The sequence below is a fragment of the Jaculus jaculus genome, chromosome 15 (assembly GCF_020740685.1).
Source record: "Jaculus jaculus isolate mJacJac1 chromosome 15, mJacJac1.mat.Y.cur, whole genome shotgun sequence".
Taxonomy (NCBI): domain Eukaryota; kingdom Metazoa; phylum Chordata; class Mammalia; order Rodentia; family Dipodidae; genus Jaculus; species Jaculus jaculus.
Window position 1 is genome coordinate 4,639,843 of NC_059116.1, and position 25,710 is coordinate 4,665,552.

Here is a 25,710-nt window from a genome sequence, read left to right on the forward strand (position 1 = left end):
AACTGTGAGTTCAAAGCTTATCCAAAGTAAACCACCTGGGAAGACACGTGGAATGTATTTTCAGAACCCATCTGATACCCTGTTCCGGACCTCTGCCCTCTGTTTTGAGGTTCTTTGGGACTTCTTCCTTAAAAACTCGATCATGAGCTCCGTCACACGAAGCTTTGTGCAGTTAGTGGCGGGGTCAAGGTAAGCCTTCTCAGAAGCATATGCCCTCCAACAGGAAGGGGAGAATGACCCTAACAGTCCAGGTCCAGTTTTCTCTAGTGGTGACAGCATGCCACAAGCCAGAGCTGAGGCAAGGCACCTAGGATAAGCCCAAGGACACTGTCCCTTGTTTGGTGGCCTCCAGAGGGTAGATGGACACATAAACTTGTGGTGGTCGGAGTCATTTTTCTCTACGGGTTCTGGCAGAGACAGAAGAACAGCTCACTCCATTCCCTTGTCCCTTGAAGGGGCAGCTGAGCCTCATAATTATCTCAGGCTTGGGAGATGGCTCAGCAGCTAAAGGCATTTGCTTGAAGCTCATCATCTGAGAGACCTGCTTTTCCCTTCTCATCTCCTGCTCAGGGCATGGAGCCCCTCTTTCACTGGGGCTCACTCCCAAATCAGTCATGAATGATTGTGTCTGACTGGAGGGACCTAGATCCTGTGCCTGTGTTTAGCTACAAGGACAGCTGGGAAAGCTAGTTTTTAGGCCTCTACCTTGGGAGAATAGTACCAAAATTATGGGACCCTACCATAAAAGGAGAGGGTGAGAAAATGATATAGTCAACCACAGATAACAGCGATACACTCCTTTTGTCCACAGAGGAGTTTCCCTGTTCAGTTTCTGTTCTCCTATGCCAGAGACCAGTTAGCCCCCAGCGTGGGGTTTTTTGAAAGTGGGTGGGTGGGGGAAGGGACTGCTGCTTACAGCTAAGTGCACAGCTTTTAAAAAGAGAAGATTGGGCTGAAGGAATGGCTTAGTGGTTAAGGCGTTTGCCAGCAAAGTCGGAGGACCCAGGTTCAATTCCCCAGGACCCACGTTACCCAGATGCACGAGGGGGCGTGTGCGTCTGGAGTTTGTTTGCAATGGCTGGGGGCTCTGACACGTGCGCATTCTCTCTCTCCCTTTCTCTCTGTCAAATAAATAAATAAAAATAAAATGTTTTTTTTTTTAACAAAAAGAAGAGAAGGTTGTTTCTAACAGTGACAGTGTTCAGTAATTCTTACAGCAAAGTAGGGAAACCAAGAGAAGCATCAGAAAAGGAAGAAAGCAATAGACAACCTTCCATTTGGTCTTCCACAAATAGTGTGCGCGTTGCTGTAGCTCAACAATCTTCACTTAGGACCCCAGGTCCCTAACACAGCAGGCGGACATCTTAGCAGCGCAGGTGCTTTTTCTAGTGCCCACTGGGTGTGTTTGAGCAGTGCAGGGCATTTTGACCCAGCTCGGATCCATGGATGGATGGATGGGGAGCCACCTGAGGGAGTGTGGGACTTGCATCCCTCACTCCCTCTGCCATCAGCAGCCTGATTTGTACAAATGAGAACTCAGTCTTCACCAGAGATCTGTAGCCACACAACAGTGCTCACCTGCGCTGGGAGGCTGCTGGCCTCCTTCCCTTCTCCAACCATGTCTTCCAGGGAGTCTCCTTGAAGGAGACCCACATAGAACACTTTTCCACTTGCCCCAGCTTTGCTCCCATGGCGCACTTCCTATGACCCCCAGCCGGTGGCGCTGTTGTGGAAATGGAGGGAGAAGGGGAGAGTGGGAGGGAGGAGGAGGAAGAACCTGCCTCACTTCCTGTCTTTCTCTGCTTCCTGACTGATGAGATCCCATGTCTGCCCTGGTCTGCGAAGCTTTCTGGCCAAGCTGAAATTAAACCTTTTCCTTCCATAAGCTGCTTCCAGTTGAGTGCTTTATCCCAACACAGAGAAAACAACTGATACATAGAGCCAAGCTCGAGCCATTGAGTCTCAGAGGCAACCAGAAGGTCTTCAGATAGCAGTCTCCGTGTGGACTCAGCTTCTCCTCTCATTTTGCATATGGCATGCAAGAAGCTTATGGTTTACACATGGTGTGCATTCTGCATGGCCTGGCTTCTTCATCCCTGGAAACAGGGTGGTAGGGGCCATGTTTGGTAGGTTGGATGTCATCTTTTCTTTCTTTTTTATTTTGCTTTTTTTTTTTGAGGTAGGGTTTCACTCTAGTCCAGGCTGACCTGGAATTCACTCTGTATTCTTAGGGTGGCCTTGAATCACGGTGATCCTCCTACCTCTGCCTTCCGAATGCTGGGATTAAAGGCGTGTGCCACCACGCCATCTTCTCTTTTTTTTAATTAATTAATTTATTTTTAAAAATATTTTTATTTATTTATTTAAGAGAGAGAGAATGGGCATGCCAGGACTTCCAGCCACTGCAAACAAACTCCAGATGCATGTGCCACCTTGTGCATCTGGCTTACGGGGGTCTTGGGGGAATTGGACTGAGGTAGCACAAGGTGATTTGGCTCTGAACCTGCAACATTCCATCTCTATAGGTGATGTGTCAGTCCATAGAGACTTATCTAAGGCAGATATAGATCTTTCTGGGAACTTCAGTTCGCATCTGTCACTCAACTGTGTACTTCCTGGCAACAGTGTCTCCCCCTCAACCTGAAACCACTGTTGTCCTCCCTCACCCCAACAGATGCAGACTGGGGTTACAGACATTCATGACGGTGCCCAGATTTTTACATCATGGGACTTTTTATTTTTTTAATTATTTATTTGAGAGCCACAGACAGAGAAAGATGCAGAGAGAGAGAGAGAAAGAATGGGCGTACCAGGGCCTACAGCCAGTGCAGATGAACTCCAGATGTGTGCCCCCCCTTTGTGCATCTGGCTAACGTGGGTTCTGGGGAATCGAGTCTCGAACCGGGGTCCTTAGGCTTCACAGGCAAGCGCTTAACTGCTAAGCCATCTCTCCAGCCCGTCTCTCTTCTATTTTGATGTCATCATTTTTTCCCTCCTATTATGCAGGTCTTATGAGGTCATAAATATCAAGGCCAGTTTGTGTCAGACTTTTTTTTTTTTTTTTTTTTTGAGGCAAGTCCAACAGACTGACCTTTTTGTTTTGTTTTGTTTTTTCAAGGTACAGTCTCACTCTGGCCCAGGCTGACCTAGAATTCACTATGTTGTCTCAGGGTGGTCTCGAACTCACAGCGATCCTCCTACCTCTGCCTCTTGAGTGCTGGGATTAATTTTTTTTTAATGCATGAATGTATGTGTGTGAGAGAGAGAGCTGGTGTGCCAGGGCCTCCAGCCACTGAAATCCAATTCCAGATGTGTGCGCTACTTTGTGCACATGTGCAACCTTGTGCGCTTGTGTCGCCTTGTGCATCTGGCTTACGTGGGACCTGGAGAGTCGAACATGAGTCCTTAGGCTTCACAGGCAAGAACCTTAATCACTGTGCAACCTCTCCAGCCTCAGATTTGTTTTCAAGTTGACTTCTCTCACAGTTCCAAAATGCCTGATGGAATTCCAGGTCCACATCCATGGACAGCAACATTCAGAGGAGAGTTGGTACCATCTCTTCTCAGGCCTCAGTTCCTTCTCTCCTTCCCTGTTCCCACGTCTTTCTCACTTTCTGTGGTGCTAGGACTCAAAGCCAGGTCTTTCCATGTGCCAGGCAAGTCCTTGACCCATGAACTGTACCCTCAGCTAGGTTCACCTTCCAGAGGCTTCCGAGTCCCTCATACTCAGCCATCAAGCTCAGTTACATCACTAGTGCGTCACTAGAGAAGGGACCCAGACAAGATGATCAAGCCTCAGTCAGGTGGGAGGAGGGGCAAGGACCTAAACAGAATCTCGCCTCTCTCAGCAAGGAAGGGGACAGAGGGCGGCACTGGGCTGGGGTATCTGGACACTCACCAGTATGAATTTCATTTCTTGGGACCTCTCCCACCTTGGCTCTATCAGTACAGAGTTTCAAACACCAGTTGCCGCCAGTGAGAGGGAATTTCTGCTCATACAGTCATTTTGGAGAGTAGAAAGACCTCCGGACTCTTCCTGAGCTAGAAGTAAGATTCCCCTTCAGGTTTCTCTAGGCCCTCACTCTCCTGGCACGAAGAGTGGCCATTACCATAACAACATAACTGCTGCTCTGACTCTGCAGCTGAAATAAGCGGAAATGAAAAGGAAAGAGACAGCTTAGGATAGTGCTCCCCTCGGACTGCAGGCTTGCAGGTGCCTCCGCTCTGCTCAGCCTAGATGGACAGACTGGGGAGTCCACTTGAACCGAAACAAAAGCCAGACCATTTGCAGAGAGAGCCCTTTGTCCTTGCTTGCCTGTTGGGAGGGTGGATGTAGGGACTTGTGGATACCATGGAAGGAGCTCTCACGCTGTCCTCAGGATCTAACAGCCTGCTGCTTGGAACTGTCTGTAGATAGGCTGTTTGCCAGCACAGTGTCTCAGGAGCCAACCATAGGCATTTAAAAAAAAAACAAAAATGGAGTTCATACAAAAATCCAGCTTTTCTTTCTCTCTCTCTTTTTAATTTTAAATTACCGCAGAAGAGGCAGCGGAAAGAATGTCAGAGCCAAAGGAAAGGATGGAGTGCTTTGCAATACTGTCTTCCAGACACAAGATGGCCTTGGTATTCATGATCGCTCTCCCTACTCATGACCTACATAATAGCACATGCTAGCCAAGCTCTCTACCACCAAGCAACGCTCCCGGTCTTCAAGTTTTTAAAAACTGTTTATTGGGCTGGAGAGATGGCTCAGCAGTTAAAGCACTGGCCTGCAAAGCCAAAGGATCAGGGTTGGATTCCCCAGGACCCACGTAAGCCAGATGCACCAGGGGCGCATGCGTCTGGAGTTCGTTTGCAGTGGCTGGAGGCACATCCATTCTCTCTCTCAAATAAACAAATAGAAATAAAAATATTTTTAAGACTTTTTATTGACATCCCCAAATACAAACAATATGCCATGATCATAACCTCCTACCGCTCTCCTTTTTTCTCCTCCCAAATCCCCTCCACTGAATTCTTTCTTCTTTTCAACTAGTCTCCTTCTATTTTGATGTCGTCACTTTCTCTCTTCTATTATGCAGGTCTTGGGTAGGTCGAGCCAGCCACTGTGAGATCCTGAATATTCAGGACACTTTCTGCCTGGAAGACAGTATTGCAAAGCACTCCTCCCCTTCCTTTGACCCTGACATTCTTTCATCCATGGTCCCTCTTCTGAAATGGTCCCTGAGCCTTGGAAGGTGTGATAAAGATGTCTGAGCTTTCAAGATTTTTGAATAATATTTTATTTATTTGCAAGCAGGGGGGTGGTGCGGAGAGAATGAGAGAATGGGGGAATGGGCATGCCAGGGCCTCCTGCCACTGCAAACAAACTCCAGATGCATGCTCCGCTTTATGCATTTGGCTTTATGTGGGTACTGGGGAATTGAACCTAGGTCTTCAGGCTTTGCAAACATCTGATCAATCTCTCTAGCCTGAGCCTTCAAGATTTGATGGCATCTGTAGGTGCCTGGGTCCACTCCTGCCCCACTAGGGAAGGGTTCAGGGCTTCCCACTCTCCCTTTCTTCTAACTGGTCATCTGCTGAAGGCTGGACTTCCTGTTTTCTCCTGCTCCCCCAGGACTAAAGATGCCACCCAGCCAACTATCAACTAAACACGAAGCAGGACTTTTATTTTTGAGGTAGGATCTCACACTAGCCCAGGCTGACCTGGAATTCACTATGCAGTCTGAGCTGGTCTGAAACTCATGATGACCCTCCTATTTCTGCCTCCCAAGTGCTGGATTAAAGGCGTGAGCCACCACACCTGGCTTGTGTGGGGCTTTTATTTGTGTGGGGAGAGAGAGAAAGAGAAGAATAGGTGCACCAGAGCCTCTAGAAACTCCAGATACATGTGCAACTTTACGCATCTAGTTTTACGTGGGTATTGGGGAATTGAACCTGGGACATTAGGCTTTGCAGGCAAGTGCCTTAACTTCTGAGCCATTCCTCCAGCCCCGCGCAGGAATTTTTAATGGAAGTGATGATTGCTACCAGCTTACTGCAAGTCAGGGGTTGGTAGGATTTCAGTTGTAGCCTGGGGCGGGGGTGGAGGGGTGGGGGGGGAAGAGTCAACCCACCTTGGCAAGGAATTGCCAGCTGGGCGGGTGGCTTCCAGAGGACACAGCCAAGGGAAGGTTTGAGGCATTTCTCTGACTGTTAAGCTCTACTGTGGCAGCTTCCATCAGATTTCTCCTCTTATAAGATCATGAATTTTGAATACTCTGTCCCAGCTGATGGCAGTTTGGGGGGCGGAGCCTTGTTGGAGGAGGTGTGTTGTTGGGGGTGGGCTTAGGAGGTGTTATAGCCAGCTCCCCCTCGCCAGAGCTCAGCTCATTCTCTTGCTATTTTCCATCTGCCGTGGAGAAGTGGTGTCTCTATTCTCTGTTCTACCATCTGCCCTGCCGTCACAAAGCTTCCCAGCCCTTTCCCTCCCATCGGCAACACGACGACGACCCCTGCCTTAACAAGGACTTTCCATCTGGCTTTTTAACTTCTGCTGAGCAAGAGGCTGAAGGTGATGGGTCATCTTGTCCACCTGACTGCATTTAGAATCACCAGGGAGACTGACCTCTGGGTGTGCCTGTGGAGGAGTTTCTAGATAGGGTTAATTGAGGTGGGAAGACTCCCCCAAGGTGTGGGTGATACTGTCCCACGGGCTGGGGTCCTGGACTGAAGGAGAAAAAAGTGAGTGGAGCGCCACCGTTCCTCTCTCTCTGCTTCTGACTGCAGACGTTGAGTGACCAGCAGCCTTAAGCTCCTCCGCCACGCCTTCCCTGCCTCAGCAATAAGAAAAGTAGTTCCTACAGAGTCTCAAACTGTGGTAGTTTGAATGGATGTCCTCGAATACATCCAGGAATTTATTAAAGCTTGTAATTTAGATCTCCAGCCTCTTGGCTGGAGGATCCTTGGGTCCAGCTCTAGTGTGGTGTCCGATCTGGAATTTCCAGCCAAAGATATGGAAAGTCCTGGAGCTTTGTGTGGAGTTCCTGGAACGTGCTTGTTTGTGATGGTGGTGTCTCTCTGCATGGACCTGTGAAAGGGGGCTAGCTTCTTCCGCCATTATGGAATTTCCCCTCTACCTGTAAGCTTCAATACCCCCCCCCCCCCCATAACTATGCCTAGTTTGGAAGTTTGTCTCAGCAACATGAGGTTGACTATGACACAATCAAGCCCTTTATAGCCTACCTCCCTTCTTTCCCCTATCTTCTCCCATTTCTTTTCCTCTTCCTCCTCCTCTTTACCCCATTTTTTCTCATCTGATTTGGGTAACAGTGTGAAAGTGACCTCATAAAATTAGCTGGAAATACTCTATTTTCAAATTTATTTTATTTATTTATTTATGAGAGAGAGAGAGAGAGAGAGAGGAGACATGCCAGGGCCTCCAGCCACTGTAAATGAACTCCGGATACATAAGCCACCTTGTGCAGCTGCCTTATGTGAGTCCTTGGGAATCGAACCTGGGTCCTTTGGCTTTGCAGGCAAGTGCCACTGAGCTATTCCTCCAGCCCTACTCTCGTATTTTCTGGTAGAAATTATGTAAAGGGAGTGTTTCTTTGAGTAAATTAGCCAAGAAGCAACTCCTTACAGCTGGAATTGCGAAGTGGCCACCAAGCATGGAAGCACAGGTGTTCTTGGTCTCTTGATGTCACGATTGGGTTGACTTGGACCAGGTGAGATTCTGAATATATAGAGAGATGTCCCTCCCAAGGGAAGCATAAGACCCAAGAGAGTGCGGAGGCTCCCGAGGAAGGCCACGATTTAGCCCAGGGTCCTTCTCTTGACCCTGGGAAGCAAGTTTTTTTTTTTTTTTTTCTGAAACGGGTGAAGTTCCCGAGACGACCACCAGAGGACAGCGTCGGCCAAGTGACAGAGGGGATGGCCACTGCATCAGCTTGGCCTCCAGGGAGCTGCACCAAGTCCGCCTGGCGTAAAGCCGGGCTTCCTGCGCCCTGGCGACCCCGAGTGCGCGCACCGTCCGGCCGGAATCCGGCGGGTCTCCTCCAGCGAGCAGCGCAGCCGGGCAGAGAAGGAGGAGGTGCGCTCTGCGCCTGCGCTCCACCTCCCTCGCCCGGGCCGTGGCTGCGGGCAGGCGGGCCCGCTGCGCGGGGGGCGGGAGACGGTCGGGACGCGGACCCGCGGCTACCCGTCCTCGGCCGGGCACCGAGGATGGAGCCCGAGACATGACGCCACGCAGGAGCAGCTTGGTGGGCCACGCAGTTTAATTAACCGCGGCTGCTTACAGGAGCAAGGGCCACTTACGGCGGCCACACACCGAAGAAAGTAAGGCAGCGACTGTCCTAAATGTCCGTCAGAGCAGGGGAGGGGCGGGGCCTCGCTAGCCCCTCCCCTAGCAACCACTAACTGCCAATAAGCAGGGAGGCCTGGTGAGTCTCTCCCCTATCAACTCTTGTAAACCCGCGGAGGGGCGTGGCACCGCAAGCCCCTCCCCCAGAAACCCAAGCGCCCATTAATCCGCGCAGGGGCGTGGTCTCGGGAGCCCCGCCCACAGCAACCATCATCGGCCTATAAATAGGGAGGCCTTGTGAGCACCCTCCTTTAAGTCCTCCGAGGGCCGCGGCCTCGCGAGTCCCTCCTTCCTCCAAGACTCCTGAAGATAATCCCAGCTTTGGACAGTTGGAGAGAAAAGGCGATGGGGAGGGAGGGAGGGAGATGAGGAGGCGGCAAGGAAAGGAGAGGAATTGAACTAGGCAGCATCATTGGTGCTTAGCGAAACCAGGGGCGCCCTGGGCTGCATTCCCTCAGGCTGGCCCTGCACAAATGGGGAATGAGTAGGGGCTCCTATGGAGACATACTATAGCTTTGATTTTCTTCTTCTTGTGCCCTATGGGACCTCGACCCCTTCCACTTCACAGCCTTATTGGCTGGAAGGAGTCTCGGGCCGGTCTCTGACATCCCTGAGCGGGCATAAGCGGTTCTTCTCTTTCCCCAGCTTGTCTCTAATAGTGGGCACAAAAGACTTGTCCACACTGAACATGGGAACCTGAGGAGGCCAAGAGGCTGTGCAGGTCAGCTGCGTAGACAAGAGCAGAAAACGCGACACGCCATACAGCTGATCCTTGAAGAAAATGTTGGTGAAATTAGAAACTGAAGAATGAACTGAAGGGGGTGCACTTCTGTACTTGTGACAGTGAATTCTGGGTGTGCCGGCCGAATCAACACATCTCTCTGGCCTCTGACAGGCCCAGCGAGCAAGGGGGCTAACATGGTGAAATGTCACTTAGAAAAACGTCTTCCAATGCAGCGCCTCAAGTTTATGTACTAAGAAATTTACTTACTTAACTACTCCATCCGTTCACTTTGAATATCTCCACAGACACGTGTAACTGTCATCACAGGCAATTTTAGAACATTTCACCACTTCAAGAAAAAATCCTTATCTAATAGCTCATGCCCCTGTACCTTCGCACTTAGCCAGCAGGAATCTGCTTTCAGTCCCTGTAGATGATTCTGGACTTCACATTAATCTTCACCCGTGAAGTATGTGGTTGTTTTGGTCAGTTCTACCTTGCTGGGATGAACATCCAACCAAACATAGTTTATGAGAAGTCCAGGTTTCATTTCAAGCTCACTGATCCCAGGAAGTTCCATCAGTGGCAGAAGACACTGGCTACCATCCATAAATACAAGCAGAGAGAGAGACAGACAGACAGACACTACCACCAGCCAGCAAACACCAGAAAACAGCAAGCAGCAGGGAGCCCCACCAGAGCTCCCACTGCTTCCTACACCTTTGGGCTGAGATCTGCATCTGCCCCAGCGACCCCCTCAGAGACTCCACAGTGAGAGTCTCTCCAAGGGCTGAAGCTGGAAACTCAACAAAACACCTGAGTCTCTGGGGCTGTACATTCAAACCTCCACCATGACCTTCCGTAACTGGGTCCTTTCATAATGTTTTCAAGGCCCACCATGTTGAAGCATAGTTTGTCCCTCTTGAATGGCAGAATGATATTCTGCCACATAGACATACTATGCTTTTTGGTTTATCAGTCTATCTGCTGATGGACATTTGGATGGTTTTCCCCACTAAATTATTGTGAATAGCACCATTACAAACATGGACATGTACTTTTCATTTTTCTTGAGTATAGTTTAGTTGGGAACAGAATCACTGGGTCATGTGGTGACTCTATGTTTAATCATTTGAAGAACTGCCAGGCTATGGTCCAAAGTGGATGACCTACTTGACTTTCTCACCAACAGTGTAGGTAACTCCAATTTTTCCACATTATCATCAACACTTCCTACTACCTGCTTCAATGACCTTGGACAACCTTACCTTTCTAGCATTCTGCCAACACAACATATATGACCCCTTTCTCGGGCTGACTCTACTCATCTTTTTTTTTTTTGCCTTTTCAGGCTGACCTGCAATTCACTATGTAGTCTCAGGGTGGCTTTGAACTCACAGTGATCCTCCTACCTCTGCCTCCTCAGTGCTGGGATTAAAGGCGTGTGTCGCCATGCCCGGCTCTCTACTCTCTTCTTGCAGCTGTCCTTGGTGGACATCCATAGTCCTGGCATTTCTGACATCCTGAAGTCTCCACAGCCACTTAGACTTCGTCTTTCCTGCCTCAGGCAACAGCCTGTCCTCACTGAGACTCTGAGGCACATTGCTGGGCATTAGGAGCTTTCAGGAACTTTGGCACAGGCTTCCATGAGCCCTCACTCTTGCATCTTCAGATTTACAAAACTAGGTCATTGTAGACATTGTCATGTTCTGTTAATCAGCTGGAGATACTGCCTGCTGTTCATGGGCCACAGTCTCAGTGGCCCCTCTGAATGATGCTGGGGAAACCCCCTTGGTGGTTTGTTTTGGGCAGGGAATCCTCCAGGGGTGAGCTACACTCACTCTTCTCTGTACGTTGGCAGCCTCACATATTTGGTGATGGAAGGCTAACACATGGTGTGAGGTAAGGGCTCAGCTTCACTCATTGGCAGGTATATATCCAGGTGTTCCAGCACATTGTTTCCATGTTGAGGACCTTTAGTTATTATCAAAAAGTCAATTGAGGGCTGGAGACATTGCTCAGTGGTTAAGGTGCTTGCCTCAAAAACCTAATAACCTGGGTTCAGTTCCCCAGTACCCATGTAAAGCCAGATGCACAAAATGGCACATGAATCTGGAGTTCATTTGCTGTGGCTAGAGGTCCTGCTATGCCCAATCATTTTCTGTCTCTTTCTCCCTGTGTGTGGCCATATTGCTCTGCTTGCAAATAAAAATAAAAAGTAAGCTGGGCATGGTGGTGCCAGAGATTGATGGAGTCAGATTCAGAAGAAGTGCAGAGGCCACCCTTAGGAGCTGGGTCTGTGCTACACCGGCCATAAGAACTTGATCTGAAGAAACAAGGAGACCAATATGGAGGCCATATCCAAAGTTTAGCTTGAAGAAAAGACAAGGATTAAAATGTGTAAATAAATCAACGAAGAAACGGCCACTGTACAGAATGGGTTGGTCTGTAGTCCAGACAATAACAGAAGCTCTGCCTGCTCACAGGAGGCCATGAGGCCATGACAGATGACAAACCCTGAATTAGGGAACTGGCAGAGAAAGGGAAAACAAGGCTAGGTGAATTTAATAGAACAATAAATAGTTTTTTATTTTTAAAAACATTATTTGAGAGGGAAGGAGAGAGGGAGGGACAGAAAGAAAGAATGAATGAGAATGAGAATGAATGGACATGCCAGTGCCTCCTGCTATTGCAAATGAACTCCAGACAAATGTGCCACTTTGTGCATCTGGGTTTATGTGGGTACTGGGGAAGTGAACCCTGGCCATCAGGCTTTGCAAGCAAGTGCCTTGAACTACTGAGCCATCTCCCCAGGCCACAATCAATATTTTTGCTAGGTAATTTAGGCTAAGTAATTAAGCATTAAAGACGTGAATGAATGAGTTGGGATTAGGTGTGGCTTATAGTGGCCAAAGCAGTGAGGCTGAAAGTAGACAGTGCGGGTAGTCCTTGGTCTGGTATGGTGAACCACAGTGGCAGTGTCCCAGGCCCTTTTTATCTTCTTTTTATTTATTTTTAAAAATATTTATTTATTTATGAAAGAGAAAGAGACAGATAGAGAGAATGGGCATGCCAGAGCCTCTACACACTGCATACGAACTCAAGACACATGTGCCCCCTTGTGCATCTGGCTTATGTGGGCCTTGGGGAATCAAACCCTGGTCCTTAGGCTTCTCAGGCAACTGCCATAACCGCTAAGCCATTTCCCCAGTCCCCCCTTTTTATCTTCTTGTTACTGAAAATCCTCAACCCGTGGCTTCAAGACCCAGGCAAAAATGGGTGCTCCAGTACCCACATCACACCTCCACCCTAAGAGACTGCAGAAGAGACACAAGAGAAGGGAATGGCCCAGGCTCTTCCTTCACAGATACCTCCTAAAGTTGTTTGCTCTTACCACACATAATGATAACACCTAATGGAAAAGAGATACTGGAAAATGTCTTTTGTTCTGAGTTGCAAAGTATCCAGGTAAAATGTATGGCCGAGACATCAGGTAGAAATTGGGAATACTGGGGCATATGGATGCAGAAAAGAGCTTAAGGAAATAGGAGATCATAAGGAACAGCGTTTGAATGCAAAAACATTTGTTGTGAGTGGCCCGTGGGGCTGCACATATGGCAAAAGCCAGTTAAGCATTTGGAAATCTGTACTGTTGGTGAGTGGTGAGAGTGTGTATCACTATGCACTCCCATGTGCTGTGCGATCTCCAGATTGGGTAACATAATGGACAAAAACTGACCAGGGCCAACTAAAAAAAATATTAAACATGAGGAAAGTATAGAACACAGTGATAATTAAAACTGGCAAAAGCCTTGCTCAGACAACTTGGACAATTAACTCAGAATTATACTTGATCATATGATAGCATCTCCCTTGTAACAAGTACAGAGCAAAAGAGGCTTCTTCGGAAGTGACCTGTGACCTTTTGGGGAGCTGTGGTGGGGTGATGAGGGAGGAGGGCGATCTTAGACATCTCACACTGATGTAAAAGTGCTAGATTTAAGGTCCCATGAGCAGGCCGCGTCAAAGCCAGAACCCAATCACAGACCCCCAGACTTGAGGGGCCTCCATGGCACTTGTCATTAATTAAGAAGCTTGGCAGGGGACCAGCAGTACCCATATAGCCAAAGATCTAAAGGACTTAATCCAGTTTATGAAAGGGGTTTTACAGTGAGAAGTTAAGACCTGGTTAAAAAACTTAATTAGGCCAGGCATGGTGGTGTACCTCTTTAATCCCAGCACTCGGGAGGCAGAGGTAGGAGGATCACCGTGAGTTCGAGGCCACCCTGTGACTACATAGTGAATTTCAGGTCAGCCTGGGCCAGAATGAGACACTACCTCAAAAACCCAATACTACTACTACTAATAACAACAACAAGTTGATAACTCTGCTCACTATTGTATAGTTCACAAGCAGAGCTGAGATCGTTACAGCTGTTCCTCAATTCAGGGGACAACACTGGCTATAAAGTGTACCATGGGTCTCTGGAAGGATCCAGAATACCTACCTGGCGCTGGCGTCCTTCCCCGAGGCCGGTGGGAACACTGCCTGAGACCTGAGAGAGTCGCAGTGCATACTGCGGTTGGCATCTCCCCTCGACGCCGCTTTCCAATTCCTGTCCTGGGAATCTCTTAGGGGAGAAAAGGTACAGTTGGAACAGAGCCAGGGCAGAGGCTGGGCGAGGGTGGAAGTGGTTAGGTGTGGCTGGGCGGAGCATCCCTTTAAATGCGGAAGAGGGACAGGGTCTGTAGGTCTGCTGGGGGTCCGGAGGGATGCGCTGGCCCACAGAACATTTCTATCAACCGAGCCAGAGAGGGAGAAATTAACCCTGCCTGGTCCCCCTGCGGGATTCCAGATGAACTGGGGTGCGGATGGGAGACTCGCAGGAATCTCTCTCCTAGTTTGGCATTCCGCGCATCTCCAAACATTACAGTGTGGGCCCAGTTCGGCTGCCGGACTCAGTCCTGCTCATGCCATCCAGTCCACTCCAGCCCGGGTCACCCTCTGCACCCAGGCTCTGGCCTACCAGGACAAGACCCAGTTCCAATGGTCAGACACCGACGAAAGGTCACAACCCCAGGACACTGGGCCAGGGGACCCCGGAAGCGCTGCAGCCGCTCCCCGGGCCCCTGACTCTGAAGACTAGAAGAGGCGTCCGCGGGGACAGAAAGTGGGCGGCGACCCTCCCCTGCAGCAGCCAAGCGCCGCGGCACCCGCTGGGGACGAACGCTTCGGCCCCGGGCACGCGCGCGCCTCGGGGCTGCGAGCTCTCCTAGTGGCTCCGCCCCCAGGCGCGCGGTCCAATCAGACGCGTCCTTAGGGGCGGGGCTCTGCGGGCCAGCCAACCGCCTCCCTGAGCAGCGCCGCCTGCTTCCCCAGCAACTTGCTGCCAGGGCGGGAGGCCACGGAGGCTGACCGAGGGAGGGTCTTCCTTGGGGGTCCCTGGCAAGCCTCAGCCGGAGCAGGAGTCTCGTTTTGGAAGCCCGCGGCCCCACCTTGGCCATAGCTTGGGCGACCTGTGCAGGGCAATCATTAGGTAGCTGTGCCTCCGTTAAGGACTGCTCCTAGAACCGCCAGTGGACCTTTCACCCTCAAAACCGCCCGGCCAACCCGGGAGGGGGCCTCCCCAGCCCCCGGTAAAGCTTTCTTCAGAGCTCTTCTTGGGAACTGAAATAAAGTAAAGAGACTGAGAGTCCTCTCGCTGGCTGTGGAGTCCCCCGGCCTGTGCATGTTTCTACAACCTCCCTCTTCTAGTGCATTGTTCAGCGCATCCGAGAACGGGTGCTCTCCCCCGCCATCTCTCTACAGTGAGCTGCACTCAGATGTCAACCAAGACTTGGAAAATGGTCACACCAACAGCTGGGCAGTAATAGAGTGCAGGTTTGGTCCTCTGCAAGACACACACACGCACGCACGCACGCACGCACGCACGCGCGCGCGCTCTTCTAAGAGGTTCACATCTACACAGTTAACCTTCACAGTCACTCTATCAGGAAAACGTAGCTGGCTTCATTTTATAAATGAGGACGCGAAGGCACTGGAAAAGTCTCAGTGTACGCTGTGTAACCAGAGGTGCCAGTCAGTTCGTGATGGCAGTTTGTTCAAGAAACTTGGCTGAGGGCTCAATGGTTAAAGACACTTGCTTGCAAAGCCTGATGCCTTGGACTCAATTCCCCAGTACCCAAGTAAAGCCAGATGCACAAAGTAGTGCATGCATCTGGACTGCTCATTTATTCTCCCTCTCTCTCTTTTTGCAAATACATTTAATTTAAAAAAAAAAACACCTTAATTTTAAAAAAAGGAGCCGGGCATGGTGTCACACACCTTTAATCCCAGCATGCGGGAGGCAGAGGTAGGAGGATTGCCATGAGTTCGAGGCTACCCTGAGACGACATAGTGAATTCCAGGTCAGCCTGAGCTAGAGTGATACCCTACCTAGAAAAAAAAAGTGTGTTGGGGGGGGGGCTGAAGAGATGGCTTAGAGGTTAAGGTGCTTTCCTGCAAAGCCAAAGAACCCATGTTTGATTCCCCAAGACCCACGTAAATCAGATGCACAAGGAGGTGCATGCGTCTGGAGTTCGTTTGCAGCAGCTGCTTCTCTCTCTTTCTCAAATAAAGAAATAAAAATAAAAGAACCTTGCTGAATAAGTTCTCCTTAGCTCACCAGAGGAGGAGAAAGAGGAAAGGAAGGGAGAAAGGAGAAGGGAAGAAGAGAGGGAAACAATAGAGAAAATACACCTGAATGGGATGCTGGCTGTGGGATGGGTTAGGCAAGGTCACACATGCCCGGGAATGTTAAGCAGAAGGAGGGTTGAGTAAAGGGCATTCTGCAGGGGAAGATGAAGTTTAAAGTCCTCAGAATAATTTATCCCTATTAAAACTAGGGCATTAACGGATAAAATAGAAGATAGGTCAGATCAAAAGAAATTGATCTGCAAGTTCATCTTACAAGAGTCCCCCCCCCTCCCGCTAAGAGCTAATACCCCCAAGAAGACATCCAAGTGGAGGAATGAGAGGGTATTATTTCCTACATCTGGGATAAAAATTAATAATTTCTCATTGATCAGCATACTTATGTGCAAGACACCAAATAGAGATCTGGGCGTATCCAACCTGCCTTTATATATATCATAGAGTCTCAGGACCCTCAGGACTGAACCCTTCCATGGCTTCCTGTCACCAGTCCGGGGACAGCTAGCCACTTCTTAAGTAAGTGGAAGCGAGAGCAGCTCAGGAGGACTGGGGGGACAGGACACCACCGTGGGCCTTTTCAATTGCCTTAGGATTTGTCCTTGGTAGTTTACACGAAACGTTCACAGGCAATCCTATTGTCTCTCACTCCTCCCGGGACAGGTAAGGGACAATTTAGAAGAGGCGAGGGAACCCAAGAACCTGATTCATATGCTGAGGACGGACAAACCTGCAGCTGGTTGATGGTAAGGCTCCACAGATTCGCCCACTCCCCACCCCCGCGGGATGAGGACTAAAGGACGGGCGGACTGTGACCTAAGTTTCCAGGGCCAAGGGCTGCTACAGTGACCGCTCAGGCAGGAGTCCTGGACTAGGTCTCCTTGGACAGAGGGAACACTGGAAGCTGATGGAGACCAAGGGGTCCCCTCCCTGACCACGAATCTGGTGATACGGTCCAGGAAAAGTCTCATAGTCCTGATGTGCCCCTCACCCAGCGCCCCTGACTCCAAGCGCGTCCAGCGGGCAGGTAGCAGAGGCTGGGTTGGGGGAGGCGCAGCGAGCTGGGGAGAGAGGCTCAACTTGAGTCCTTGGAGAGCTAATGTTGTCAAGCGTGGGTGGTAGGGCTGCCTCCAGGCCGGTGACTAGGTAGTGATCTGACAGAGCCCTTGGGAAGAGACGGACGCTCGGGCCCCACCTGGGAGGTGTGGATACTCCGTACTGGGGTGGGGGAGGGGGTCAACACAGCAGCTGCCTGCGGCTACTGGAATACCAAGGAACTGGAAACTTTAGGCCTGTAACCCCCTTTCCCTCACCCCCACCTGGAAGGATTACCGAGATGTCCCAGATTAGGATGAACTGCTACAGTAGCGTCCTCAGAATTTGCAGCAGTGGGCTGGGGAGATGGCTCAGCTGCTTAAGGAGCTTGCTTGCAAAGCCTACTGGCCTGAGTTCGATTTCCCACAACCCAAGTAAAGCCAGATGCATGAAGTGCAACATGCACCTGGAGTTCGTTTGCCACAACAAGAGGCCTTGATACACCCATTCATTTCTCCCTCTCATAAATAAATTAATATTAAACGTACTGTGCTCCTGAACCATCCTGAGCTCGCTTAGTCAGAATATCATATCCAAGCAAGCATATTTTTTATTTCCCTCCCACATACTTTGAAACTACTTATACAAAGTTTTTCAGTATATATATATATAATATATATATATATATATATTCTGACTCCCTTTCCGTCCAAAATAGCCAAGGCCAGGAACTCTGGTCCCTTGGACGGGGGAATGGGGATGGCTCCGATGCCCCGCAGAGGATGGGAGCAACTTGGGGTGGCGTGACTGGCGAGAGTGGGGGGGCTCTGGTCGCATCATCCCCGCACCAGGGCTGGGTTCTCACTGGTCTCGAGCTTGGCTCCTTCCCCAGGAGTCAGGAGCAGCGTCCTTCAGCTGTCCCACCCGTGCCTGGTCCTCGGCTTGCAGGAGGAATGGGGTGAGAGTGGCCTAAATGATGGGTGTCCAGGCAAAGGCTGAGCGGTTCAAGGGTGGCCGTGCGAGAGAGAGAGAGAGAGAGAGAGAGGGGGGGGGGGAGGGAGAGAGGAGGGGGGGAGGGAGAAGGAGGAGGAGGAGGAGGAAGGGAGGGAGGGAGAGAGAGAAAGAGAAAGCAGGTATCGTGCTCCCGGCGAGGTGCTCCCTACTCCATGTTCCGGGCTTGGTGCTCCCGTGCTCAGTACTCTCGTGCGCCGTGCTCCTGTCTCAGTGCTCCCGGATGGATGCTCTGAGCTCGGTGCTCCCGGAGCTCTAGGCACGGTACTTCGGCTGGATGCTATGAGTCCGGTGCTTTAGGCACGGTGCTCCCGGCTGGATGCTCTGAGCCCGGTGCTCTCATGCTCACCAGAGTCCCTAGAGCGCCTGCCAGGGCTTGGCGATGGCCTGGATGTGCTCCTTGGCTTTCATGCGCAGCGCGGCGATGCTGCTGTTGCGCGGGTCCGCCTCCTCCAGCGGGAACTTGTCCCCGAAGCCCGGGCCGCACGGGTAGGTGGGCGGCGGCGGCCCGAGCGGCTGCAGCCCGGGGCCCAGGGCCGGGGAGTTCAGGAAGGGCGGCGGCGGCGGCGGCGGCGGCGGGGTGTAGCTGGCCGGCAGGCTCTGCGCCGGGGGCCCGAAGCCCGGCAGGCTCTGCAGCGCCGTGGCGCCCCCTCCCGGCAGCGGCGGGCCTAGCCACGACTCCAGCGGCAGAGCGCCCCCCTGCCGGCCCCCCGCCGTGGCCCGGGCCCGCGCCCAGGGGAGCCAGGGTGGCCGAGGGCGGGGAGCGGCTGAACGACAGCAGGGGCGAGTCCTGCAGTTTCATGGACGACACTTCCAGCTTCTCCTGCCGCCTCCACTTGGCCCGGCGGTTCTGGAACCACACCTGGAGAGGAAAGGCACGCGTGGTCGGGTGGTTGCAGAAGGCTGGGGCGAGGTGGAGTCCCAGCTCCACCATCCCCACCGGGGCTGGACTGCGGGAAGGCTTCAGACATTCCGGTTTCCTGCTCAGGCTGTCCTCACCCTTGCCCTTATCTCCATCTTGTTTTATTGGGGGGATGCTTCAACAGTTAAAGGCGCTTGATTGCAAAACTAACCGCCTGGGCTTAAGTCCCTAGAACCCGCGTGAAGCCAGATGCGCAAAGTAGTGAAAGCACCTGGAGTCTATTTGTAGTGGCGAGAGAATCTGGCACACCCATTCTATCTCTCTCTGTCTTTCTCTGCTTGAAAATAATGTTTTTATTTTATTTTATTTTTTTAAGATATTTTTATTTATTTATTTGAGAGCGACAGACAGAGAGAGAGAAAGAGGCAGATAGAGAGAGAATGGGTGCGCCAGGGCCTCCAGCCACTGCAAACGAACTCCAGACGCGTGCGCCCCCTTGTGCCTCTGGCTAACGTGAGTCCTCGGGAATTGAGCCCCGAACCAGGCAGGGTCCTTAGGCTTCACAGGCAAGCGCTTAACTGCTAAGCCATCTCTCCAGCCCTTATTTTATTTTTTGAAGAAAGAAGGGGAAGGGAGGAAGAGAGAGAGAGAGGTAAGAGAGATAGAACGGGCTCACCAGGACCTCTTGCTGCTCCAAGCACACTCCAGATGCATCTGGCTTTATGCAGGTAGCAGAGATTTGAACCTTGGTTGAACCCGAGCTGGCAGACTTTGCAAGCAAGTGCCTCTAACCACTAGCTCTCTCACTGCCCCATCTTATTTCTTCCTTGCACCTCCCATCTCCTGTTTTGTGTCTCCCCTTCTTTCTTGCCTCCCGCTAGTCTCTTTGTCCCCAAAACATCGCCATCCTTTCTCCAGGTGATCTCACCCTTGATTGTGGCTGTGTGTTTCCAGTTCTTAACAGGAGGGAGCGTGTGCTCAGGAGCAAAGAAGTGAATCCCACCCTACAGTTAGATCAGGGGACCTTCAAACTACATCTCACCAAATTTCTGTGACCGCTTGGCAGGAAGCCCTTGGACTTTGCTTCCTCCCTGCATGGTACAACAACTGCTGTGTTCCCCCCCCCCCAACCTCCCTGTGTTTTACCTGTTCCTTTCCTCTATTATAAACATAGTTATAGGGATGGAGAAATGGCTTAGTGGTTAAGTGCTTGCCTGTGAAGCCTAAGGACCCCGGTTTGAGGCTCGATTCCCCAGGACTCATGTTAGCCAGATGCAGAAGGGGGCGCACGTGTCTGGAGTTTGTTTGCAGTGACTGGAGGCCCTAGCGCGCCCATTTGATACCTCTCTCTTTCCCTCTCTGTCCCTCTCCCTCTCTCTCTCTCTGCCTTTTTTTCTCTCTGTTGCTGTCAAATAAATAAATAATAAACAAAAAATTTAAACATAGTTATACATACATACTGGCAATACGCATGTTAAAATGCAGCTGTTTCCAGGAATGACTGGTTATACCTAAGTTGAAGCAGCCGGGTTTATTTTTGCTACATGCATATTTCAGTTGCTACAATAATAAGTTCTTATGTTCATTGACTAGGCACCTGATTGATGTTTCTTATAATTTACTTTAAAAGAATATATTCAACTATATCATATCTCTTTTTATAGAGTGTTGCCATTTCCTCCTATGTTGGCTCAGGGGTGTGGAAGGGGACCACTTTGCAGACAGAACAGAGAGCATTGGCTTTGTTCAGGGGAGACCATGGCAGAACATTGGCCAAATTGAGGGGCCACAGAGTTACATTTATGGAAAGAAGTGTATGTGGGTTGAGGGTAGTTGGGAAGGGAAGAGTGAGTTTCATGTCCCTAGAAGAGCAGAGAAACCAGATCCCCAAGAGCTGAGCAGAGCTTGAATTGGAAGAAAAGGAGAAAACAAAGAACAAAAATGTATCACTTACTCCCTACCCATACAAGGTTCATCTACACACCTAAGGCCCAGCCACCAGGAAATATCAGGTGCTTGCCCACAGGGGGAGAAAGAGAAACATTGGCCAGGCGAGGGCTTATCCGCTTGGGCTTCCCTGCCTCTCTGCTCCTGCAACATCAGATCCAGCCTTGGGTCCAGGATCCAGGGTTGTCTGGCTGAAGACTGGGATCCCTGGCAACCGCACCTCTCTCCTGCTACCCTTAATGCAGTAGGAGAACCATGTCTGGTTCCCAGCCACACCGTTGATTATTACATACATGGGTCAGAGCAGCCACACTGGGGCACTATGCTGACCCTGTAGTCACAGAGAAGTCACAGACACTGCTCTGGGGGGGGGGGGTCTCACAGCTCTGTGGAGAAGCCAACACACTTGACCAAAAGAAACAGGCAAGTTCAGGCGTGGAGGGACACCCAGGCAGTGGATTCCCCTCTCCTGTCTTCATCGTGTGTGCTTGTCCTTCTTCTACCAATCCCTCCTTCCTTTCCTCCCTGGACGGAGTAGGTACTAAAATTTTCAAGCCTCAACGACATCCCTAGATTTCCTACCCTGAATTAGGAGAATTTGAACTTTTATTTTTGGGCTATTTAATTTTGAGTCACATTAGGGAACTATTGGTTTTAAACCACACTGGTCTTTAATTGTTACTTTCAACCTTACCTAAGAAGAAACCCAAAATGTAGGAGCCATCGCTCTTTAGAGACACAGATAAAAGTGCCCACACTCAGGAGCATCCTTACTGCCTGGAAGTATAATTCGACACACACACACACACACACACACACACACACACACACACGTGCGCACTCCATTCTTAGTTCAACCTCTTTCCAGACCCGTGAAATTGGTCCCCAGTATCTCCCTGTGTAGACTCTTCCAATTTGGAAACCCTCCCAGACTTTTCACAGATGACTAGCAAATATTTAAGGCTTTCAAATATTTTAATGATGGGGGATTAAAGATAATTCAGCTTTAATTAAAGCGAAAACCCCTTCACGATAAAAGCAAAGGGCCCTGTAGCAGGAAGTTTGGCTGGAGGTGTAGCAGGAGAGGATAAGTTAGTGTCTTAAGTCCACCCAGGCTTTCACCGGGTTGCTCTCAAGCAGAGGGTCATTTTCAACAGGGCGGACCCAGCTAGTGGAAAGGGTGGCATTTGGGACCCCAATCCGTAGACCCTCTTCCCGATACATCTAACGAGCGGTCACTCCCACATTCTCCTTTAAGTTTAGAAGAGGGAGCTCCCCCCTCCAAGGGGACACTGTGTCACAAACTGGACCACACTGGCTAGAACGTGGAGCGGGAAGGGGGCATCAAATGTCTAAGACGCGCTGTGATGCTCCGGACGTGCCAGGTTGCCGGAGTAGTGCAAGAGCAAGGAAGGCGACAAGTGCACGCCAGGCGTCCAGTTCGTGGCCCCTGCTCCCCCAGCCCCACGCACCCGCCGGCGGCTTTACCTGGACGCGGACTTCAGGCAGGTTGACCTTGCCCGCCAGCTCTTCCCGGCTGTACACGTCGGGGTAGTGGGACTTCTCGAAGGCTCGCTCCAGCTCGTGCAGCTGGTAGGTGGTAAAGGTCGTGCGGTTCCGCCGGTGCTTTTTCTTGGGTGGCTCTTCCTCCGGCAGCTTCCCGTCACCCGCTGCGGGCAGCCCTGGGCTCGGCCGAGTCTCTCCTGGCTCCTTGGGGCAGCAGGGGCGAGAAGCTGGGGCGACCAGGCCCCAAGGGTCAGAGACACCGACTGCAGCATCCCCCAGGAGGCTTCGCTTTTCTGCAGTCCCTGGCTGCCCAGCAGAGGCTGGACGGGCTTGGGGAAGTCCGGGATGGAATGTTAAGTCCCTAGCTTTCCGTCCCCATACCCGTGCCCAGCTGCCATCCTAAAAAGTTAAGGAAGGGGCCTGGGGAGATGGCTCAGTGGTTAAAGGCGCTTGCTTGCAAAGCCTACGTTCGACTCCCTAGTGCCCACGTAAAGCCAGATGCACAACACTGGTGCATGCATCTGGAGTTTGGTTGCAGGGGTAGAAGGCCCTGGTGTGCCCATTTCCTCTTTCATTCTCTTTCTTCTTCTTCTCTCTCTCCTTGCAAATACATTTTAAAAATAATTAGAAAAATAAAGTTAAGGAAGGGGCGCTCTCGGTAGCCGAGATGCGACTGACTCACCTTCGTATTCCGGGACCAGCGTCGGGGCTGGTGGCGGGGATGGCCCCGTGCCACCTGCTGTCGCCTTGGGGCAAGCGGGCCGCGCGCCCAGCCTCCGATCCCGCTCCTTCGAGCCCCGGGAGCCCCGCTCCGCCGCGGCCGCCGCCGCCGCCGGGAAGGTACCGAGGAGCCCATCGTCCTTGGAAAAGCCCAGGATGGCTTCGATGCTGTGTAACCTGGACGTGTTCCCGCCGGGGCTGCGGAGCAGATGTCCAGCGAGCGAGAAGCTCCCGTCGGCCATGGCTGGTGAGCCGCCGGGCAGGTGCATGGGCAGCGCCAGCGACCAGAGGCTCGAAGGCGGCCCGGGCGACTCTTTCCAAGTGTGCACGTCAGGTCGGATCAGCCAAGGTCAAAACTCCGCAAGCACCTGGCCCAGGCTAGCAATCTGGAGGTGGGCCAGCGCTCGACTTGGACTTGCGAGCGCTTTGCTTTACCAAGGAGTAGCTGGGGCAGAAGATGCTACAGGCCAGGAGCCCTCTGGCCCCCGGGCTGGGCTCCTCCTCTCGGGCCAGGGACCCTGCCCTTTCCCTCGGCCCCTCCCCCTGCCGAGGGGCGGGTCCTTGCCCCAGCCAGCTTCGGTCCCAACTCTGCCACCCTAGGCCCACGGTAGGAACATCCCACCGCCCATCTCTTGGCCCATTTCAACTCCGCAAGCTCATACTGGGGCCTGACAGTGGAATGTCTGATAGGATGGGACTCTAATGCCCTGGCCTGATCGATTCCTTCACCCCAGTCTTGCCTCACTGGGGCAAGATATCCTAAGGTGGATCGCCTCTCTGCTCCCGTAGAATCACTTCCCTCTCACCTCCTGGACAGATCTCTGCTCCCAGGCCAGCCCGCACGCCCCCCAGACACCACTCAGAAGCTCAGAGCCCACCCAAAAGCTTTCCAGCTACCGTGGGGGCTTGGAAGTCAGTCCTAGGGCTCCTGTCTTCGTCCCCTCATTTTTACATCAACACTCCTCTCTGCTGTCCTTTGTGGTCTGAAGTCTCAGCCGTCGGGTTTCCTTTGTGGCTGTCTGTTTTAACTACTCTTGGGACCCTTGGGCAGTCCTTCATCCCTGCCAGAGACTCAAGAAGCCGGTGCGGCCATCTGTCCGCTCAGGTCCAGTGGGGCCCGCAGGAGACTGGCAAAGAATTCCTCCCGTTGGTGGACTGTCGCCAAAGGACAGGGCCCTTCTCTGAGAAGCAGTGATGCGTCTTCCCCGCCCCTCTCTTCTCCTGGGAGATGACCCAAAGCTGTCAGGGAGGGAGAAGGCCTCGCTTCCCTGGGGGTTAGCGCCTAATCCGCTTGGTTTCTTCCCCCTTGGGGCCTCCTGAGGCTTGCTTGACCCAGAGTCACTCAAAGACTCAGCAGGAAGATGAGGGCCGATGTTTTCACCTCCTCCGTGCCTGATGGGCACAGGCATCCCTTCAAAGCTGAGCTGTGGCCAAGACCCGAGGTGGCACCCAGCCTCCCCAGAAGGGTTAGCTTGAACAAGGCTTCCGTGGAACCCAGCGGCCCTAAGGATCCAAGTTCCTACATTTTTTGCTCTTCTTCGTTTCTTTCTTTTCTGTTTCTTCCCTCCTTCCTTTCCTTTTTTTTTAAAATTTTTTTTTTTTTTTGAGGTAGGGTCTTGCTCTAGCTCAGGCTGACCTGGAATTCAGTATGTAGTCTCAGGGTGGCCTTGAATTCAAGGAGATCCTCCTACCTCTGCCTCCCAAGGGAATTTTAAGAAAAATCAGATTGATGGAAGGTATATCTTAGAGGTTGAGTCATGTGTCAGGCCTCGGGTTAAATCCCATCACCAGATATAAGCAAGTGCCTTTAACTCCTGAGTCCTCCCTCTGTCCAGCCCCAACACCAGTTAAATGTATGAAAAAGTTAAAAGGTCATTGAAAAATACTGCATTTTTACTTTTCAGAACACTTTACTTTTTTTTTTTTTTCTATTACCTGTTCTTAGCATGTCTATTGGCTTTCATTTTACAGGAGGGACAGGACCAGAACTTGAAGCCCCCGACCTGTGTTTTCTGTCTGCATCTCACTGCTGATTATTTTTGCAGCCTGAAGCTTTTTTTTTTTTTTAAATCTTATTTCATTTATTTGAGAAAGAGAGAGAAGGAAGGAGAGAAGAAGAGGCAGGTAGATGGACAATGGGCATGCCAGGGCCTCCAGTCACTGTAAATGAACTCCAGACACATGCACGACCTTGTGCATCTGGCCTTCTGCATCTGGCTTATGTGGGTACTGGGGAATCACACCTGAGTACTTAAGCTTCATAGGCAAGCGCCTTAGCTGCTGAGCCATCTCTCCAGCTCAGCAGCCTGAAGTTTTTGAAAAGGAATCAAGGCACATTAGAGGCGCCAGCAGCCTGTCTCTCTGGGGTCTCTGATTCCTATGTCTCTGAGGCTGTGGTGGAGCCAGGAGTTCTGAAGGGAATGGAGTCCAGGATCCTAGCGAGGCCTTTGGGCAGTGACCACCAGCGAGACTTAGGGGCCCTAGCGGGGGTCATTTGCAGACCAGACGAAGATGGCCTTCCCTGGCTGTCCATGGGGAACGCTATCTGAGTCCATGCCCTTGCCAATGACCTGGTGGCAACCCAGAAAGTCTTCCATGTCAGGTAGATAAACCAAGTGCTCAGAGGAAGGCCATGGGGATACTTTATTTGTACTTACGACTTCCTCTTTGACCATAACCTTCCCAATATTAAACTGATCGCTGTCATGGCCACTAAGTGATGTGGAACATTCCTCAACCTGCCCACACTCTGCTGAGGGCTTCACAGGCTCCTTTGCCAAAGTTAATTCCTGCTGGAGCTGCCCAGCTTCCCGCATAGGTCCAGGTGAAGTGAGCTTTTATTTACTGTTTATTAGAGTCTCCGGAGAGAG

General features: G+C 51.3%; 1 protein-coding gene across 1 annotated transcript; it reads right to left on the reverse strand.

The window, feature by feature from the left end:
- Window positions 1–18,162: 18,162 nt before the first annotated feature.
- Rax (retina and anterior neural fold homeobox) lies at window positions 18,163–23,109 on the reverse strand. Its single transcript, XM_045134616.1, is given in 4 exon segments — window positions 18,163–18,504; window positions 18,506–18,667; window positions 22,103–22,347; window positions 22,803–23,109. Coding segments are annotated over 4 exon segments (1,056 nt in total).
- Between the last annotated feature and the right edge of the window lie 2,601 nt (window positions 23,110–25,710).